At 43.0% G+C, this 20,691-nt stretch overlaps 1 protein-coding gene across 1 annotated transcript in view; it reads left to right on the top strand.

Moving 5' to 3' along the window:
- The first annotated feature begins 1,568 nt into the window (after positions 1-1,568).
- The window catches only part of COL24A1 (collagen type XXIV alpha 1 chain), a 149,707-nt gene continuing 130,584 nt past the window's right edge, over positions 1,569-20,691 (top strand). Inside the window, exons 1-3 of the mRNA XM_075156204.1 lie at positions 1,569-1,626; positions 7,752-7,813; positions 14,369-15,669. Of these exons, the coding sequence (XP_075012305.1) occupies positions 1,571-1,626; positions 7,752-7,813; positions 14,369-15,669 (1,419 nt within the window). The 5' untranslated portion in view covers positions 1,569-1,570. The remainder of the gene's footprint in view (positions 1,627-7,751; positions 7,814-14,368; positions 15,670-20,691) is intronic.

Below are 20,691 nucleotides of genomic sequence, written 5' to 3'. Positions count from 1 at the left end.
ATGTTGTCAGCTTTTACCTTCAGCTTTCAAAAAGTGAAGAAAATAGGAAATCCCCTGGTAGCCAGTGAGACTAGATTCTGGATGATTCAAAGTATTGAAAATTAATTTGAGTGTAAAATTAAACACTAAAACACTCAGGTGTGTTGCCTGAGAAGAATTTTTCCCCTGTAAATTTGGCTTCTGTTATCCCCAAGAAAATTCACTGTTCTAGGTTTGCCCTTGGTTGCCTCACAATTTCCACTCCCCCCATTTTTCTGCCTGTTCCTAGCTACCTGGATCACCCAGGAAAGGCCTTTTCAGCTGAGTGGAGCATCCTCAGTGATAACAATATAAACTCCTTGTCTTGTACAACCTTTCTTTGTGCCTTATCATTTATTTTGTTTTCTGCTGTTTGGTAGTATGTTTGGTTTTATTTCTGTCACCTTTCTCCACCTTACCTACACCTTGAAGGTGTTGGCTGCAGGTCTGATGTGAAATCTTTGTTCTTGTAACACCCAGCAAGAGCCAAATACCACAATCGTAACTCACATCAAATTTCTGCTTAGGTCAATGGAAGTTTTGCCTAAGTAAGGCTGCAGGATTTGGCCACGGGTTTGCTGTACAGCATGTATTGCAATATCTGGTATTAACTCAACCTTGTTTGTTTTGAGAGACAGTTTGCATAAAGCAGTCTTACGGGATAAAGTTGTAATAGACCGTGTTACTGGGACAAGGTAAGAAAACTGGAAATTAAAGCTAAAAACACCTTTGTCTCTTTAGGAAGAAGACAGTGAAGAGTGTTGTATTTCTTTTGGCATTGCAATGCTACCAAATTACATCTGCTCTTCAAACATTTTCCAGAGGGAGGACTGCTGGATCCCGCGCCAATTATACTCGAGATGCAAAACCTCCAGCACACTCAGCTTTTTCTCTTTATACCATTCCATCATCTCCCTTCCCCCCCCGCCCCCGTCCCCACATTTTAATTTAACTTGCAGCTTCCTGCCAAGCCTCCCCAGCTGAAGCCCAGCGGGACCCGAAGGCGCTGCTCGCCCTTCGGACGCACTAAGCGGCATCACCTGGCTGCGCCTTGCCCAGCCGGACCGGGCGCACCTGGGGCCGCCGCCACTCTCCCTCCCCGGCCCCGCCGGTGCTCGGCTCGGCTCGGCACTGCGCGCCCGCGGGGGAGCTGCGCGGGGCAGCGCGCACCATGCGCGGCCGGGGTCCGGCCCGCCCCGGGGGCCGTGTCTGCTGATGTAATCGCCAGGCAGCCAGCGCTGAAACTTAACACCGCGGCGGGCGGGGAGGACCGCCGGTGCCGGGGCAGGCGGCTGCAGCGCCGCTCCGCCGCCGGACTCCGCGGGCAGCCGCGGGGCTTCCCCCGCCACCCGGCGCCCCCCCCCCTTCAGCCCCCCCCCCGCCGCCGCGCCCGCCCCCGCGGGCCGTACGCGGGCCGCCCTCGGGCTTGCGCGGAGCTCGGCGGAGACCTCGGGGCCGGCGGGGTTTCATGGACAGGACCTGACCCTGCGGCGGCGCGGCGCTCGGCTCCGGCTTTCCCTCGGATCTCCGCTGCCCGGGCAAATGCATACAAATGCATTTGGGAGCCGAGAGGACAAGGCGAGGACGCATCTCTCCCGCGGCACAAACGTAAGCGGGAGGCGGGACGGCGGGCCCCGCTCCCCCGGCCGGCGGCGACGGGGCGCACCGCACCGCCACCCCGCCGCGAGGCTCGGGGCTCGGCCGCGGGGCTGGCGGTGGGGCCGGGCAGGGGATGGGGGCTGCGGCTCAGCGCCAGTCCTGGGGGCAGAGGACGGCGACCCCGGCGGGCTGTCCCCACGACGCGGGTGGGCTGTCCCGCCACCCCTACCCCCCGAGAACCAGCCGTAACCCCGCGAGGTCCCGGGTGCCCCCGGAGGACCGGCAGGGGCTGCGGGGTGCCGGCTCCGCGGACGGAGACCGCCTGTGCGTCTCCCCCCTCCACACGCCCCTAGCCCTTCCAGGTGCTCTCCCTTACCTCTCATCTCCCTCTTGCTTTCCTGGGTGTTGCCGGTCCCTTCCAGCACCCTCGTGTTATCCTTCCCCCGTCCAAGCCCGCGCCCCGGCAGGCAGCCTGGCTCTGGGGAGCCCGGCCCGGGCAGGGTTACGTGGGTGTGTGGCCCCCCGGGGAGCGGGGGCAGCCTGAGACCCGATACACCCCCTGCTCCCCGAGGGTGAGACGGGGATCCTGGGGGAGAGCGTGCCTCTGCACCCACAAGTCATCCGGCTGCTTGTCCTCCCTTTTGGTACCTAGCTGTTAAAACACAGCAACAAACAAAACCTGCAGAATTTACGTTTAGGAGCTGAGGCTACTTTCTTGGTAACAGAGATAACCAGATGAAGTGCCCTGTCTTTACATGCTTCTGCAATAGGCTGAGGTATTTCTAATGCATCATCATCTGCAATGCAAAGGTAGAGCTCCACTCTCTATAGTTTGCCTAAAAGCAGCCTAGGCAAGATGATTGTGAACTTTTGATAGTTGTGACGATATTATAGAGGTTACCAATATGTGTCTCCTTTTGTAAAGTGCTTATTTTATTCTGGCTGAGGCTTAAATTAAGTTTACTGAGAGCTCCAGGAGGGACAGAGGAGGATTTGTCTTGTAGTGAGGATTATGCTGCTAAAGCGTGTGTAATCTGGGTGCGCTTGAATGGTTATGAGCAGTTACGTGGCTGCCTGAAGGTGGCCTTCCCAGGAGAGCTGTGTGTTTAATGGCTGTGTCTGTGGGATTTCTTCAGGAATCATCCGAGTGCAATTTAAAAAAGGGTTTTATCTGATATCTTTAAAGGGATATTGCTGATAGAGAAACATAAATTGAATGATAGTAAAGTAGTACAGTAGCAGAGCTGCGGTGTACCCGAGTTCAAAATCGGAGATAGCTTCAGAATGTATATCTATATGCTTCTATCTTGTTTACCTAATTTACTTGATTAGTGAGAAAACAACCTGGTTGCTTGCCTGTGTTAAGAAACCAGAATTCTTCACAAAAGGATCAGGTTTCCTTACCATATATCAAGCCAGTCAATCCTTTGCACCCTAGACCACCTTTTTGTGGAAATGCCATTAGATCAGACCTGCTACCTGTATAGGGGTGTCTCTGCAGGTTAAATAAATAAAAATCCTACAGCTGCATGGCTTCTAAATCTCCCACCAAATTTGTTGACAGAATATTTAATTTCAAAACTTGAACAGCCTTGTGTTACCCTTGTCTCTTGCGAGTGCAGAGTTGTAGAATGTTTGAAGAAAGACCTACAAAATGTACGGAGACAAACCCCGAAAGAAGGGAGTGTTTCACAGGAGTGGGAATTTGAGCTGTATACTTTTGCCTTAATACAGAGGAAAACACTTAGTGTACGCTATCTAGACAAGAGAACTAGTGTAAGAAATGACGAATATACTCAGAAAATGGTTCTAAAATCACATCTTTTTCTTTAATTTTTCTCCTTTTAAAAATACTAACAGAGTTAACACGTCTTCTGGACGTGGTAGTTTCTCATCTTAAGCCAAATGCTGTCCAGAGAGTGGCTGGGCCACCAGGCAGGCAGTTTCTCCGAACCACAGCACTGTTGTAGGACTCCTCTTAGGCTACTGCTCCTCAGAAGGAAAGAGCAATACATCTTTTGATCACCTTATCTTGTGTCTCTCCCTTTTTCCCTTCTTTCAAATTGTGAACTTGTGGCAAAGGATTCAGGAGCTTCCCCCTCGCTGGTTAGGTGCACAGTGGCATCTGTGCCCAAAGGGCATGCGACTAGCACCTGGGAGAGGCTTCGGAGGCTGTTGTGTCTCCTCAAGCCATGTTGATAGTAGGTCTCTTAAAACTTGGGAAGCTGCACTGGACCTGCTGGCCAATCTCATTATAGCAGCAAAGGAAGGTACCTTTCTTCTCAGATCTTGAAAGATAAGGTTTTTAGCAGCTTGGGGTCTTTGTGAGGCCCAGGGCATCTCTGCCCACAAGGTGCTATCATGTTTTCCAAAGCTCTCCTCAGACTTGATGGACACAAACTGGGCTGTTCTCCTCAGCAGTCCTCAGAGGACAATGAAGCAATGCATGTGGGGCAGGTGCTGGTATTTAAAGCATCATCACTGATGAGTGCAGGGTTGAATGTATCAGTGCCAGTTACACTGGGAACAGGTTTTCCTCCTGCTCTAGCAGCCAGCTAGTGGTATTTCTTCCTTTAAACTTGAGGTTTAGGAAACTAGCCTGGAATGAAGAGAATACTGCTGTGACCAAACCTGAGCTCTGTAGTCTGCTGGATAGTCTTCAGAGGGTGGAATTTTTCATTGTTGCTTGCCACAACTTGCTTTGAAGCTTATCAGTTTCCTCATCCATCCGTCACCCCTAATGGAAAAAAATAAACACGGATAGTCGCTGTCCACTCGTAGGAAGAGGCAAACAGCCACAAGATGTCAAAGATTATCAGAAAGATAAGCTCTATTTTAAGTGGTAGAATAGCTCAACCACATTTGATAATGCCTTCCTCCAAACAATTGTATAGTTGCCCTCAGCTTGTGCTTGCATGTAAAATAGGAGAGAGGATGAAAAGGTAGTAGGAGGGGAGGAAGCTCAAGAGATACCTAGACTCTAGGACAGGACATAGCCAAGGGGTATTGGAACAGCTTCATGTGTGGTGTTAAATGGGGAAAAATAGCCAGCATTCGAGTCAGCTGGAGTCTTCCCTGCCACATGCTTTTGCATTTTTTCTATTGTCGTGTCCCAATGGGGCAAGTCTCCCCAAGAGCTGTTGGCTCAGCTAAGACATGTGGTTCGGGGTTTCTGCATGCTGTTTGCTTTGTTCCTTGCAGCTATGGCAGACGATGGATCAAGCCGTGTATGCATTGCACAGCAGGAAGCCTGGTGGCTTAGTGGCAGTGCTAGTGTGAGAATGGAGACTGAGAACTGGCTGTTCTGCAGCTTAAGAGCTGCAAACGCACAGACTAGTGATCTTGACCAAGAACGGAGGGTGGAGGGTTTGCTCAAATGGATTCTCTCAGAAAGGCAGAATTTCATTTTTTCATCTTTGGCTATGGCGGGCTCCCTTGTACAACTTCACTTTAGGTTGCACGTGGTTTCATTTACAGAAAGTTTTACTTGTTGTGAAAAAAGGTAGAAGGAAGACTAATTTTTCCCATGCATTAGAGGACCTCCAGCCCTATGGTTGTCTCTGGTCCCTGTTTTTTCTCTTAGCTGATCACTCATCTGTTCTTGACATTAGCTGGAGAGCACTGTGTAAGCCAGACATTTGTCTTTACCTCTCACTAAATGTTTCTGTATATCCAGTTACATCTGTGCAATTTACAGCCCTGGGAGCATTTTGGAATTTCTTGCCTTCCTACAACATTTGCTGGGAGGTGACGGAAGCAGATACCTGACACACAGCTTATCCCTGGCTGACGTTGTGGAAGAGGTTCTTGTAATGTTAAGAGGAGTCATCTTTGCGTTTTGGGCTGAGGGGTCCTTTGAGCATCCTGACTTTGGAGTTAACTAAAATGTCTTATGCTATTTTTAATGGCGAATCCATTTTGCACCCATGAAAGTCAAATAAAAAAATAAAGAGTTGTCCTGAGTTTTAGCTGATACAGTGCAGTGCATGGACTTTCTTCCTAGCACAGCTATCTGCTGTCACTGAGCTTCTCATTAGATCAAAAGGTGATGCATTGTGTGATGCAGGAACTATGAACTTGAATTCTGGTCTTCAGAACTGAAGAAGCCAAAGTGAGTGTCCCGTAGCTGACCTGCTGTTTGGACAACAGTCAATATTAGGTCTTTTGCAGGAGTGGCAGAACTGCTCCAGTAGTCATTTCATGGCTGTAGCAGGAGAAAGCCTGAAGAAAGGAGTGGCTAGGGACTGCAATGGTTAATTAAAAAACGTGCCCTTACAAGCATGTTGCGATTTGTAAGGCGTAGTTTCCACCCCACTCCCCTTCTGTGATCAGAACTGGAGCAATGATGCATGTTTTTGAATATCCTGTGCATTTTCTTCTAAAAACCATGATGTATCCACAGTTTTACAGTGGCAATACCAGTGACAAATTATTACCATTATCATGCCTTATTGTTCCTTAAATTACTCATTTGTTCTGATGGCCAAAACTTAAGCTCTCACAATATGCAAATCCAAATGTAGGTGTACAATGGACCTAATTTTGTCCAAGATCCAGCCCACTTACTTGCTTTGAAAACTTTGAGCAGATGTTTTGAAGAATGCTGTAGGAGACTCTTTAAGATCTATCATAGCAGGAAAAATATGTTTGGTCTGATTTTATAAAGCTTCTCTTCCCTGCTGCTGCAATTTGAAATCCTGTTTAAATAAGTGCTTTGCCTGAAAATCAGTGTGGCAATTTGTGAATACAGTCCAGGCTGCTGATCAGGTGGGAAAGGAAGGGACAGCAGAGAGGTTTGCCAGCTGGAGAGTGGGTGGTGGCAGATAGTGCACTTTTTAAATTATTGTTTGAACCAACACACCTGTAAGGAATGGGAATTGGTTGGGTCTATAATGCTTCCTTTCTCCTCCCAGCATTTGCCATGGGTGTTTTTCCTCATAACAGGAATTGGGGGAAGGCTCAGTCAGTGGGCTTTGGTTGCCAAGTGTCTATCAAGGGCTGGGCTTGGGGAGGGGGTGGTTGAGAACTACTTGCTGCTTGGGTTGGACTGGGGAGGGGGCACACAAGAAGCAGCGGCACCCCCCTTCCCCTAAGGGGGACTTGGTTTGAAAACTGGGGTGAAACCCCACAGTAAAACTGCCTAAGTGGAAGGAGAGTAAGTAATCAAACCCATCCTCTGCTAGATCAATGAATTTTGACTCTTTTTTCCTTTGCTTCACTGAGCAAATTGATAAAACCAGATTTTTGCTCTATGATTTTCATGCACTTGGATGTTTCTGGAATGTTTGAATTGCAAACCCTCAAAAGGAACATTAAGACTTTTCACTAAATACTGCGTACTTCACTAAATATGTGTGTATATGTACATATATATAAATATTTAAATCATATGATAATTGAGTAAAAAACAGCAGTTTGTTTTTAACCATGGTAAAAATGTAGTCTTTGCCCAACAGCCAAACTTTTCATTTAAAGCAAATTTTGAGCACATAGTCTGTATCAACCTTATATATGTTTGTTGCAATTAGTGAGCCTGTGATGCCTATCAGTATTGCACTCTTCTATCCGATCATGAAGTTTTAAGTCAAAATGCAATGGGATTTTTTTACTTTGTGAAGAGCATGTTTTGTTTGTAACATGACAAAATTTTACAATACAGGAACAAAAGGTGACATGACATTTTCATTTATGGTAAAATGATGTGATATAGTGACAAGACTGATAGCAGGTCAAAAGTATCTAATGATCTCTGCAGGCATGAACTTGTTATCTATTTTAAGGTTTCTTTACAGTAACATTTTTTTTTCTTTCCAGGAAGAAATTTACTACATGGCAGCATTCATATTTGAAGGCTGCTGTAAGAAAATATAAACCAGATGCAGATACTTTATTAATATAAGTCAGTGTAAAATACATGTACTATATATGAGGGCATACATAATCCTTGATCTTTGTTTCAAACGCCTTCCCAGCATCAGTGGAAAGTTGTACAATGTGATGGCTTTGATCCAGGACTTGCTGAAGTTGATGGTATCCTGCCATTGACTTTGAATGTTGAATCAAGCTTCTAATTCCTTGGAGTTCTGAAACTGTAGATGTTTCCTCACATGTTCTTTTCTTTCTTTCCCTCTTAGGAAAACTCTCCTTTTTATTGCAATATGTATAGCAGTGGGTGTTGCACAAGTACCCAAACAAGGTGAGAACACTTTTTTTATAATAGGGCATTTGTATAATCTGTTACTAGATGAAAAGAGTAATGGCTGTTGTTACTAGTGACCTTAGGTTCAGTTGCTTAATGGTGACTTAAAGAAAATACCAGCTACAGCATAATGAGAGTGAAAGTTTAAAGCAACCCGTTTGGAAAAGATGACCTTTTAAAAATTACTCAGATTCTCTGTCTATGAAATTGCTTACATATTTAAGCAAGCTCTTCATAAAAGAGAAGCCTTGTACAGTGAAAAGGCGTTGATTGTGTCTCTGCTGTAAGTGGGTGTCCTTGGGGGTGGCAAGCTATGACTGAGTTACCTTTGCACTTACGGCTGTGCAAGCAAACCGCTGCATATAATAAAGGCTTAGTCTAGGCTGGCATCATTAAAGCAAAAAGTGGAGTTGTGTATTCATTTGGTTTTGCATTCGGATGCAGATGTTAGTGAGGAAATGGGTTGTCTTGTTTTTAGTTTCTTTTTTAATCTGCCAGCTGTTGTAACTGCACCAGATGTGCAGCTTGCACTAGAGTCTGCTGTGGGAATATTAACGTCCCGAAGTGGTGGAGATAACATGCCATTTAGTCATTTCTTACCTGCCAGGAGAGTGGCAGCATCAGTTCTCTGCCATGTTCCTTCACCGTACAGGTGAAGCAAGAAATAGGTCGTCCTTGGCTGGTAAGTATGTTAACTGCACATACTCAGCTGAATACGAACAGCTGGGTTGTATGGTTAAGACAAGACTCATTCCTGATAACTAGTTTTGCTAGAGCCCTGTGGGATATCTCAGCAGCCTCCCATTATTCTCACCAATGCCTTTTTCCTTCTCATCATTCCCTGTGACTGGCAAAGCTTGGTTTTTTCTTCAGTTGCAGTTTTTTTTCCCCTGTTCTCTTTGTAGTTTTGCCTTCCATTAGTTGCTCGTTGTTTGCCTGGTAAGATTGGTTGTTGATTTTTCACATTCAGCTCAATGGGGGACATCTCCTTTCGTGATGATGGGATTTTCCCGGATTTTTCTAATAGCTGAGCCAAGTTCTCATCGGAGGAGGGGCGGCACCCGTAGATGTGTGTGGCCTGCCCTGCTCCAGGCCTGCAGGGATGGAAAGAGAAGAGGCTGTTTTAGGGAGGCAGTTCGCACTTTCCCGGCGTAGCGGGGGCAGGTGAGGGATGCCGGAGACAGGCGTGCAGCGATGGTTTGAGCTGTCTTCATCCCTCCAGCCCACCCTCCTCCTCCGCAAAGAAATAAACAATTTCTCTCACTGCTCATGTGCCTCAGCCTGAGAATTGCTTTTCTAACAAAACTACAGGTGAGGACTGTGAAGGCTACAGGACTGGGGGGTGGCGGCGGCGGCACGGGGGAGTGGGGACAGTCTGAGCCTTACTTGCCTTTCGGCTGAGGGTACCTCCGTGCACAGAGCTTTGCAGAAATGGGGTAAAGCCTCCAGTCTTGACATACTTATATTTGATTATTTTTTTATTTTGTCACCAGCAGATGAAGGAGCTTTCCTACTTTTTTTTCTTTTTTTTTAAATTACTCAACAGCATTTCTAGATAACCATATGAGAAGCCTTACTGAATGGAAACTCCCCTCCACCCCCCATGCACAGATGCCATACACAACTTCGTTTTTTTTTAGGTACTTGCTTGGGATCAAAACGATGCATTGAACCTTGATGCAACTTTCTGCCTGTGGGTGAATTTGGTCCCTCGTGCACTTCATTTGCACAGTGTGTAAACAAGGTTGCAAAAGGCAGTTCAGAGAACAGCAGACTGAGGAAACCACCTCAAAAAAAAAAGCAGCTCAAGTGTGTCCGTCAGTCTCAGTATATAACCTGCAGAGCTAGCACTATTCCATTTGCAGTGCTTAGTTTGTACAGGGACAGGATTGTCTGCCCATTAGGAATATGTTAACACTTAAGTTGTTATTAAAACTTTCTTGGCAGTTGTATTTTGAAAAAAAGAGTATTCTGCCAAATATGAAGATGCTAGCTAGCGTAATGAACATTCCTTCTCTCCCGAGCTGATGGGACAGCCTGTGCATGCTTTACCTTGTTCATTTTGGTAGGCTGCTATAAATTGTGTTCAGAGAAATATATGTAAAGATACAGCCTCAACTTTTAAGAATAGTACTTTAAGTGTGGCTCAAGGACATACAGAATCGATGCATCTGGTTAATTTACCCAATTGCAGATGCAGCATCACCTAGGAAATGGGCAACCTGATGAGTAGTTACTCTCAGTTCTGGTGGAGCTGACTGATGAATGACCCTTGTCTTTCCCTTACACATACTGGTAAAGAGAAAGCAAGTAATGTGTATGCTAGGATTGCTGAAATGGAGAGAGCACCCCAAATATCCTGCCTTCAGAGTAGTCATGAGTATGGAGGAATGTGGAAAATGAACAAGAGAGACTGAACAGAATAGGGATGTGGAATGATCAAATAGCCAAATCCCCTCATCCCTCCCCAGTTCCTTTTTGGGGTTTTTTTGTGCCAGAAGAGGGTCAGAAGATTTTTTTGCCAAAGCCCATGTTAGGTTTTCTCTCCCCTCATGATGCAGGAAGGTTGTGAATTTTTCAGGTCCTCCTAGAAGATGGAAGGAAAGTACTTGACACCGAAAACCCAAAACAAGTTTTCCTTCAAGAAGATGAGCCGTTACAGTTTGGGGGACTAATGGGTTGAGTGAACAGTAAGTGAAGACAGATGTTGTGCAGACATGGGTAAACAAAGAAAAGTGACTACTGATAGGTAAAGAAAATAGTGGTTGTCATGCTGGGAGGAAGAGCTGAGAGGGTTGCCTGCTCCCAAAACTCTGTGTACTGCCAAGAGCTTCTGAAAGCCTTAAAATAAAATAAAAATACATGTTGGACCAGAAATGAAACGACTGGCCAAAAAAGTTTGGAACAGTCTTTTGGCTTGATGGTGAGTTAACAAGCAGCAAGTCAGCAAGGAATAATTAGTTGATACTTAAATCTTTTGCTGTCATTTTTCACACAGCATTTATTTGTGTTTGGCTTTCTCAGGACCTGTCATTGTTTGCAGAAATCTGTTTGCAGGATGTGGAGAATGTGTCTTATTTCTCATCATGCTCTCAGATGATTTTCCTTTTTTTAATAACTTTTAAACAATGTGCTGTTTTCAAATCAGAACTGCCAAAATTTTGGCAATTTTTCTTGCAGTTCGAGATTTAGTAGCGATACTCTTGAATGTCATTTCTAAATTGACTGTTTTAAGCCAGTCAAAGTTTAAGCTTTTTGTTTTATACTTCAATTTATACTTTTATACTTTTTTTATACATACTTTTTATACTTCAGTTTATAATACTTTGGACAGATCATGTGCATTGTTATTTTTAAATACAAATATATAATTACAAATATTTTAAAATGCAAGTACTTGCCAAATATTTCAGGTTAGGATGTGTTATTTACGCAGAACTTTAGGTTGGATTATTAGCTATTCTCCTCTGTGCAGTCAGCTGGCCCAGCCAGTGCACGGAAGTGCTGGAGCGGTGTCTCCAGCCTTGGGGTATTATTTGCATGCATAAGACTTTTGCATTGCCCAGAGCTCAGGACCTGTGTTTCTTCTTAGCTTTCACAAGGGCAGTACAAGTACAGCTTCCTCCTCTGTAACTACATGCAGACCACGCAGGACCGGGGTCCTGGGAAAGCGTGGTGGTTCATTAGCAGATGCGTTGTACTTCGAAGCTCTGCTATAACCTGACCTCTGTTATCAGTTTGACAGATAAAAATACAGCCATAGTAAATTAATTGCTCTGAGGCAAAACATCTTGAGAAATTGGCGTACATGTGACTTTCTGCAAAGATACGCTTTCTCCATACCTCTGTCTGCGCTGGCTACCCGCCAGGATAATCTTGGCGTGTCTGTGAATCTCAAACATGACTAGAAACACTACAAGGTGTGTAATTAATTTTCAAGAGGTATAGTGCATTCAGGTTGATGCTTTTGGTTCCAATTTATAAACCACACTCAAGGAAATCTCAGGCTCTTTTCATAATTTACCACTGAAACTACGCCAACATCTGTCTGTTCTTGAAGTTTGCTATGAATACATTCAGTAAACAGAGAAGGGGAGGACTGGGAAAGGAGACCTTTTTTCCACTGAAGGGGTGAACATCAGTTTGTTTCAGTTGCTCTTTTCTCTTAATATAGCAGAGAATCCTTAACTTTTCTTGGTTATTCCAAATTTTTGTTATGCCTTTTAATAGCTTTATTTACTTAATATAAGCACAACGTGCATAGTAAGAGTACCCTTGGCTAAATGCTATGGAAAGTGCCAGTCTCTTCCCAGTCAGGCTTATTAGGTCAGTGCAACTGTTAGATACTACTAGTCATTTTTAATATAGGCAGTTCACTGAAGCTTAGGTCCAGCCAGTTGTTCCAGTTAGGGGGGAAAAAGATGATATTGTATGCTTCTGTGCAATGCTGCTTATGAAAACTACAATGTTCAGTTTCCCCTTGTGCAGAAAACTGGAAAATTTAGGTTAGAGGGACCCTGAACTCATCTGATCCTACCTCCTGCTGAGATCAGGTCAATGTTGAAATTAGTTCAGGTTGTTGGGTCCTGTCCAGTTGGGCTTTGAAAGTCTCCAAGAATGGAGATTACACAATGTCTCTGGCTCCCTGGTCCAGCACTTACCACTTTCGTGGTGAGAACGCTTTTTCATTGTATGGAGCTGGAATTTCTTGTGTTGCAGCATGTGCCCGTTACTCCTCAGCTTTTCTGTTTTCCCTATAACCCCGATTCAGATAATGGACAATTGTAATTAGATTCCCCTAAACCTTCCCATCTCCAGGCCATGCAAATGTAGCTCCTTCAGCCTTTTCTCATGTCACGTGTTTTAGCCCCTGACCTTCTTGTCTCTTATTTCCATGATTGCGTTTTGTCTCTGTCTCTGCAGTATTTCTGTGGCACCTTTCACAAACACCCAGACAAGCAGTTTTACCAATCAATGCCATAAGTGCTGTTTTATTTTGCGACCCTACAGGAAGACTGCTGGGGCTGTGCTGTTCAGCTCGTATTCAAGCCTTTGTAGTGTTTCTGTTTCAGCTGCATCATAAGGGATCTAACAGTGTCTTTATATTCATACTGAAGGAAGAAGGCGTTTTTCTGATTTAGGCAATACCAAATGAATTCAATCATCTTTGACCATTGATTTATCCTTTTGGAGGAAAGTGGCTTTGATTTCTTACCCCAGGTCAGATATGATTGCAGTTTATCAGGAGGCTAGATAATTGTGTTTTTACCCATTAGGTGAAGATACTTAGCCAGGTAAAAGATGGAGATACTGTAAAGTCCAGGCTAAGGAAAGGTCGAAAGAACAAAGCTCACTTTATAGTAAGACACTAGAGAATCCAACAGTACTCATTCCACCCTGTAGGAAGCTCTCTTATCCAGACTTCTGTATGCCAAAGCTGAGTCTACAGGACATAAATCAGTAGGACAGCTGGTTTCTCTGTCTCCTTAATATCCACTGCTGTCTCCTGCTGTGGAGTGCACTCTTAATTCAATATCTTGTCTGGGTAGCTGCAGCCTTGCATTTGCTGGGAGGACAGACGACCCAGAAGATGGGAGCACTGCCCCTTGGGTCCTGACATTTCTCCTCTTTCCTTGCTCATCACCACTTCTGCTTTTTCTGAGTTCACCTCATCCCTGGCCCTGACAAGTAAACTGTGTGGAGGGAAAGCAGGTGGTGGTGGTGCACTCTGTTGCATCTCCCTTGGAAAGATCTGTGTTTTCTTTTAGTCTGACTAACTTCGGCACAGATACATACAATCAAGGGTGATCCCACAGGGAAAAAAATTCCCTTTGAAGCCAGCTCTGTAATGGCACAGGGCCTTGCTTGGCAGGAGGAAAGCTCGCTGGTGGAAGCACAGCAATTCTTCCCGGGTACCAGTTGCATTACGTCGCAGCGTATACTAGCGTATACAAAGGCTTACCTTTGTGTTTTGCTTTGAGCAAAACTATTCTCTGGTGCTCCACTGAGGTGTTACTGTGTTATAAATAGCTTGTCTCTTCTTAAAAACAAAGCAACCTTCCCTCCAAATACTTTCATTTAAACTTTTCTGATAAAGAGGAAAAGCATGGTTTTATTGCAGAAGGTTTTTGCAGAAGAAAAAATTGAAGTTTAAAAAAAAAAATTATCTGCTCAAAGAGTAGGCAGGATTAGCCAAATAAGTAAGGAACTAACAAAGTGTGTTCATTGAGTACTGTGAAAAAGTTGAAGACAGCAAATGGGGATTTTTCAGTTTCATAAATGAACTAACCTATAACACGCATTACATGGACTTTTCTACGTGTTTTTCTTTTTTTTTAAGATGGAAATTTTGTTCTGGCTTTAATTATTTGTTTGATTTATGTGAAAGATTGGTATGCCTTACACTAGGGATTTGGTGGCCTTGCTGTGTGCAGTATATATGCTCTGGGAAGTACAGATTTGTTAAGATGTTGTGTGTACATTTGTTTATATGGATCCGATTTTATGAGCTTGTAAACGAAATCAACAGTATGCCTTTATTTCTTTTTACAGCAATAGATGTTCTTCATCAGCTAGGCCTCGTGAAAGATGTTCAACAGCCCTCAGAGACGACAGTGCCCTCAACATCATCTCTGTTGCCTCAGGGTGTTCGTCTAACCGTATCAGGAGTTGTACTAACTAGTGATGCACATATTGAGTCCCCCATCACTCAAGTCATACCATCAAACCTAGGACATCAGTTCACCATATTAGTTGGGTTGTACTCTTACAGAGTAAATAATGCTTTCCTTTTCAGTATTAGGAACAAAAGCAGACTGCAGTTTGGTGTCCAGTTGCTACCAAGAAAGGTAGTGGTGTACACTGGAGGGAAGCAGTCTGTATACTTTGATTATAGTGTTCATAATGAACAATGGCATTCATTTGCCATTGACATTAGCGACAAGACCGTCTCGATATTTGCTGAGTGCGGAAAGAAGTACTATAGCAGGGAAATACTTTCTGAAGTGGAGACATTTGATTTGCATGGTTTATTTACCCTGGGAAGGATGAACTCTCACTCTGTCAGCTTTGAAGGCGTTATATGTCAGCTAGATATTATTCCCTCTGCAGAAGCCTCTGCAAACTATTGTAAATATGTGAAACAGCAGTGTCGCCAGGCTGAAACCTATCGATCTCTGCTGGGAGCTCCACATGTGTCAGATGGCCTGGATGTTTTTTCAAAGATGATGATTGATGAGAAAAACCAGTCAGAAGGCATATCAGCTTATAGAAGGGAAGAAACATCAAACAATCTTGTTACCAATGTTGCTCAGATTCACTTTCTATCAGAATACTTTGAGTCAAGAAATGTCTCTGCATTGGAGTTTCCTGAGGCCAAACCTCTCTTGCTGGAAGCTTGGCCTGAAAGAGAACTCCAGGAGAATGTCAGTCTGCCTCTTCAGCAGGAGACAAGTGAAAAAAGATTCGTCACCAAAACCCTCACAGGATCATATCCAAATACTTTAGGTAATACCACAGAAGATGCAGGCAGGCAAAGTGAGCCTTCTCGGATCTCCCCTGTAAAACAGAGTAAAACTAAAAGCAAGGGAACAGACAAAGCAAAACACCATTTAGATGAACCAAGCAAAAAGCAGCAGATCTTCAACACAACCCTGTACGGTTTGCCTGCTGACCTCTCTCTGGATAATCAACTCAGTCCAGGGCAGGAAGGTGCATTTGATGCTGATGAGACTTATCACACGGAAAACAGTTATGATGTTGGTATTGATAATTATGCTTATGACTATGAAGATCTTGACAAAATGTTTGAAATGGGAAGTGTCAGAGGTCCAAAGGGGGAAACTGGACCTCCTGTAAGTTACCTTTACTACTCTTTTTACTATAATGCAGCAACATACATTTAACAGAGGCTTTGAAAGAAACCTTGCAAAGCATGCCAGAGCTGTGACTGCAACTTCTCCCAGCTGTACTGTACAAATGTTTGTCTGCCTTAAGTATGTCTTTTTCCCTGCATGTAATTTTGGTGTACGTGTTGTATATTTTTGTTTACTGGCAGAATACAAAGACATTCAAGACATTCACATTCTGGTGAAGTGGTAGGCAACCCAGACTTCTTTAAAATTTGAAATGCAGCCAGATGTTTGTAACTGCTAATTATGGAGACTGCTTACTTAATAAAATTACAGGATAAATTAATACAGTACACAAATGTAGGCACTGGTCCATGAAAAGAACAACCAGGCTGTTTGGAAGACTGACATAGTTTTCTCAGTTGAGCAATGCTATCAAAATTCATACTTGTAGAAAGAGACCAATTGCAGAATCTAGACTGGTAAAACCATTTGTAACCCAAGGTTACAGGGTCATGCAAACCTACATGTAAAATGATTTTTAGAAGAGTCTTACAAGATTTTGTGGCATTTTTTCAGTTCACAGGGTAAGTGATCCCCAAAACAATTGCAAATGCGCAGTAGTGCTTTTAATAGAAACATGTTTGTCCTTTCTCATTGTGTGCACAAGGCTCAAACTTTTTAATATATAAAAACGGGAGCAGTATATGTGAAGCTGCAGACAAGAAAGAACAGCAGTTCCTGCTTAGCCTGGGAAATATGATTGATAGTGCTTGTTTGAGTTTTTGGTTAAAATTTTTAAACCATAGCATGGAGTAGATAATTCCACTTGCTCTTTTTTTGTGTGTGTGTGTGTGTTCATTTCTGTGGTTATTACTAGAAAGCAATCTGATATGTGTTAAGCAGCTCCTAATATATATTTGAATGTGCGCATAAATTTATTGTGTGTATTCTTTCAGCACTGAAATATTTTTTCTTAAGGTAGTCAGCAACTGAAAACCTATTTAAAAGTCCAATTTTTACTCTAAACAGGATCCAGATGCAAAGGGATTGTTACACAATTGAAAAATGTGTTAACAAGTAATTCGCGTTGGTCCAGGGGTGCTCTTGCTTAATCTCTTCTGAATGTGAAGTTAGTCTTTTTTTCTCTTTTTGTCCCTTACAATAGTATTTATGGGGACATATCACCAAGTATGTAGCTGTCATCAACATGAGGTTAACTTCCATTTTTGGAGGACATTTAGTAATTGCTAATGGAAGCTTTTTAATTTTAGCACATATCTTGTACATTGTGATTTCAGTCAGTTACAGCCAAGAAAGTTAAATCCATTCTTTTTTACGTGGCACAGAAATGGCTGTTGATAATGCTGTTGGTTGTTTGCATTACTAAAACTCCAAGCAAATGCTCTGGTTTTTTTCTAGACACAGGCACTATACATACAGCAGCAAAGCTGGTAGTTGATTTTGAGAGTTCAAAGATGTCTATGTTACCATTTTCTATGCCTCTCAGAGTTAGAGCAGACCTTGCGTTTGGTATAGTCTGTAGCAATTAGTATGGTGCATTTGTGCTGAAGTGTTTTGCTGGGTTGGGATTTGAATAACATGCCCAAGGTCTTAGAGATCTGTGGCAGAGCTGGGAAGTTAATCTAGACCTTTGTGAGCACTACTTTGGCTGAAGGGGCCAGCAGCATCCACTGAAACAGAGGCAAAGCTAAAGCATTGTCTTGCCAGAGAGGTTGATGCCAAAGGGAGAAGAGGCCTCTGCATGGCCCTGTCCACATAAGCTTTTGTAAAGAATTGTGCTCCGCGGAGGTTGCGTGGCATAGTACCTGGCACTGTTTTTGGCCTCAGGCTTGAAGAGGTGGTCTTGGGTTGCTTTCTCAGTCTAGTACGCCCATGTAGGGAAGACCGGGGATAATCCAGCTTTTATCTGTGTGGCTCTAACACTTTAATACATAAATACCTACAGAGTCTTATCAGTGGGGAGCCTAAAAAAGCAACACTGAGAAACTTGCAAAGTTCTCTTGAGCAAAAAATCCTGATGAGGCATGAAACACCCCCTTTTTTTTTCTGCTTCTTTCATTATGCTGTTATTGGTTTGAACCTTCTTTCAAGATTTCAACACAGAAATAATGTTCGTTCTATTGGAGTTGACAGGCAAGAACTAGCTTTTGTGGTTCTTGAACTCCTCAGCTTCGTTTTAGCTTTTAATCATCTACCAGAACTGATTCTTGCCTTGTATAATTAGGCCCCTTGGATTCCATGATCCCACAGCTGTGGAGTTCACCCACCAATGCAAAGCAGGGCTTCAGAATTCAGGCTTTCATTTATGGACAGCATATGGAAAAGGGCACCTATTTCTTCAAAACTATTAAGACCCTGATTAAAATTCTGGCAGTTGCAATGACCAAAACCTCCTACAAAAATGTAAGGTGAGTTTGAAGTGGAACAGTGTGGTCTCCTGAATCACTAGTTTAGAGGGAAAGCTGCTCCATTCATCTGATGAACCACTCCTTTTTGTGTTGCAGAAGGTATAAAGATTAAAAAAATAGTAAGTCTGGTGTGTATTTTTAACTGTTTAACTTTCAAACTGATATTCTTCATTGCATACTCCTAAAGCAGTTTGCAGTAACATGATACATAGTCCCACGCTGGTAGAAGGAGAGGTTGATGTGAGCTGAGGAGCTGATTTAGGTTAGTTGCTGGTAAGTAATTGCATCTGCAGGCCTATCTACACAGGATTTGGCTTCCTCCGAGAAATGAGCTAGGAATTAGTTTTCTCTATTGGAAAAGCTTTCTGGGTTATGAAGACACTCAGCCAGGAGGAGAAATAGTAGAAGACCAAAAGGTGGTGTTCCTTAGGCTATCTATTTGGTAAGCAGATAGTCTGGAGATACTGCCAGGATGAATTGGAAGTGCAAGCCCTGCATTAGGCAGAATTGAGTCCCGGATGAGATGCTCTTATTCCAACCAAGGGGTGCGAGGGTGAGAGCCCTGAAAGAGGGTAGTTCAGAGATCCTAAATGTGGTGCTAAATAAACAGCAGTAAGGGTAACGTCAGCAGAGATTTCACTCTTAGCTTATTTCTCAGTTGAACAAAACTGCTTGCTGAGGCTCTCCCTAGCCACAGGGGATATATTGGGCAGTTAATCACTTTCATGCATTTTAGCTCTGCAGGTAACCCTCACGTTTCCCTACCTGTGCTGAGAAATCTATCTTAGTATCTGCCGATTCAGATAAAAACTTAAGATTTTTGCTGGTTTATTTTTAGTAGCAAAAAGATAATGTCAGTCTTAAACATATAAACATTTCTTTTAATTCACCTGAAACTGATGCGGTTTCCCTATCTTCTGCACAATATTGAAAAGCTTTAGTCCATAACCCAAAGCCATATATATATTCCTCTGATGTTGATGACATTGCTTTGCCTGTTGTAGGAATTCTTGACAGAGAAAGGGAAGGACTTCCACAGCTGTAAAGAAAGGAGGTTAATCATACACAAGTGACTGCCTGCTCTAGGGCATTTGGAAGGAGAAGCGTGTGGTTTTTTTATCATTTCCAGTGAAATGCAAATGGAGCAAGAAGAAAAAATAGGTGGACATTCATGTTTCGTATGATCCTTGTTGCCCAATAATTAAATTAATATCTGTCTGAGGTAATATGCTTTAAAAAGGTAGACAAATCATGCTAGAAATAGTAGAAAAATTCTGAGTGACAGAATCGGAATTCCAGATGGCCTAAAACTAAAGGGATGGAACTTAGTGCAATAATACAGAAATTAAAAGTACAAATAGAGGATGGGGAAGTGATTGGTTAGGCAGTCAAACGAGGGTGATAGTGATGTTATAGTGCACTAGAGAATAAATGCATTTTACCACTGTGATGCTTGATACAGGAGTGGTGAGTATCACAGACAGGTTATTTTTCTACTGGTTTGGGTATGCTGAGGCAGCAGTTTGGCGAAGTGTCCTCAGTTTTGGATGATGAGCTTTAAAAGGATATAGACAGACTAGAAGGATTGCAGAAGGTTGCAGTAACAGTGATGCAGTGTTAGAAAATATGATTCTGAGTAAAGGTTTAAAAAAAAAAAGTGTGTTTAGTAAGGAAATTAAAGGACAAATGTTATAGTTCTGCAAAGGATGAGTTAATAAAGATACTTTTCTGCCTGTTCACAGAAAGTATGGCAAGACAAGAGTAGGAAATTTTAGGTGAGACATAAGGAAAACATGGCTAATCAGAGTGATACCTGCACAATAGAACAAGTGATATTAGCAATGTTAGAAGTGGAATTTCCTTTCATGGAGAGTTTTTTAGAAGAGGTTTGGAGCCTCATGTTCCCGTTTACTTCCCTGCTGTATTTCAGGTATTTCGGTGATCATGTCTTTTTTGTTTTGCTGAAGGACCACCTGCCTTAGGTATTTGATGGATCAAGCATTAAGCTCACGTTTCTTTTATTAGTTTTTTTAAAGAAGTGTTTGAGGTGAGCTGTGGTTGAGTGGTTGGGGTGTAGTCAAATGCCTTTTAAAGAGAAACTGCATTGATGTTTTGCAAGAGAAACTTCAGGGAATATGATTTAGGTATTGAATGGCAACAGGATCAGCATATGCCTGTGCAGAAGTTTTAACTACTAAATGCAGAATTTACTGCTGTGCATCTGAAATCTTAGGGGCTTGTTATATATAAATGAAATGCTTCCTATTACCTCTGGCAAAGGGCAAGTTTAAAACATATGCATCCATAGAAGGGCTTTCTAGTATCCTAGAAAATGTGAAAGTTCACCATTACGTTTATCCCAATGACCATTTGAAAGGTAGTGAAAATTTCAAATGGAAGAGTAGCATCTATTTTTATTATTTCAGGATTAAGCCACAATTATTTGGAACTGGAGCTTCTCCCCTCAATAGCTAAATGAAGTTTTCACAATTCCTAAGGACAATAAGTTGTTGTACCTTTCTTAAGGTACATATGATCTGTCTTGAGCAAACTGATCTTATTAAATAAAAGAATTTTAAATTCGTGTCAGTAA

This window comes from Calonectris borealis, chromosome 8 (assembly GCF_964195595.1).
Source record: "Calonectris borealis chromosome 8, bCalBor7.hap1.2, whole genome shotgun sequence".
In the NCBI taxonomy this organism is placed as follows: Eukaryota; Metazoa; Chordata; class Aves; order Procellariiformes; family Procellariidae; genus Calonectris; species Calonectris borealis.
This window is presented reverse-complemented; position numbering and strand designations above follow the sequence as displayed.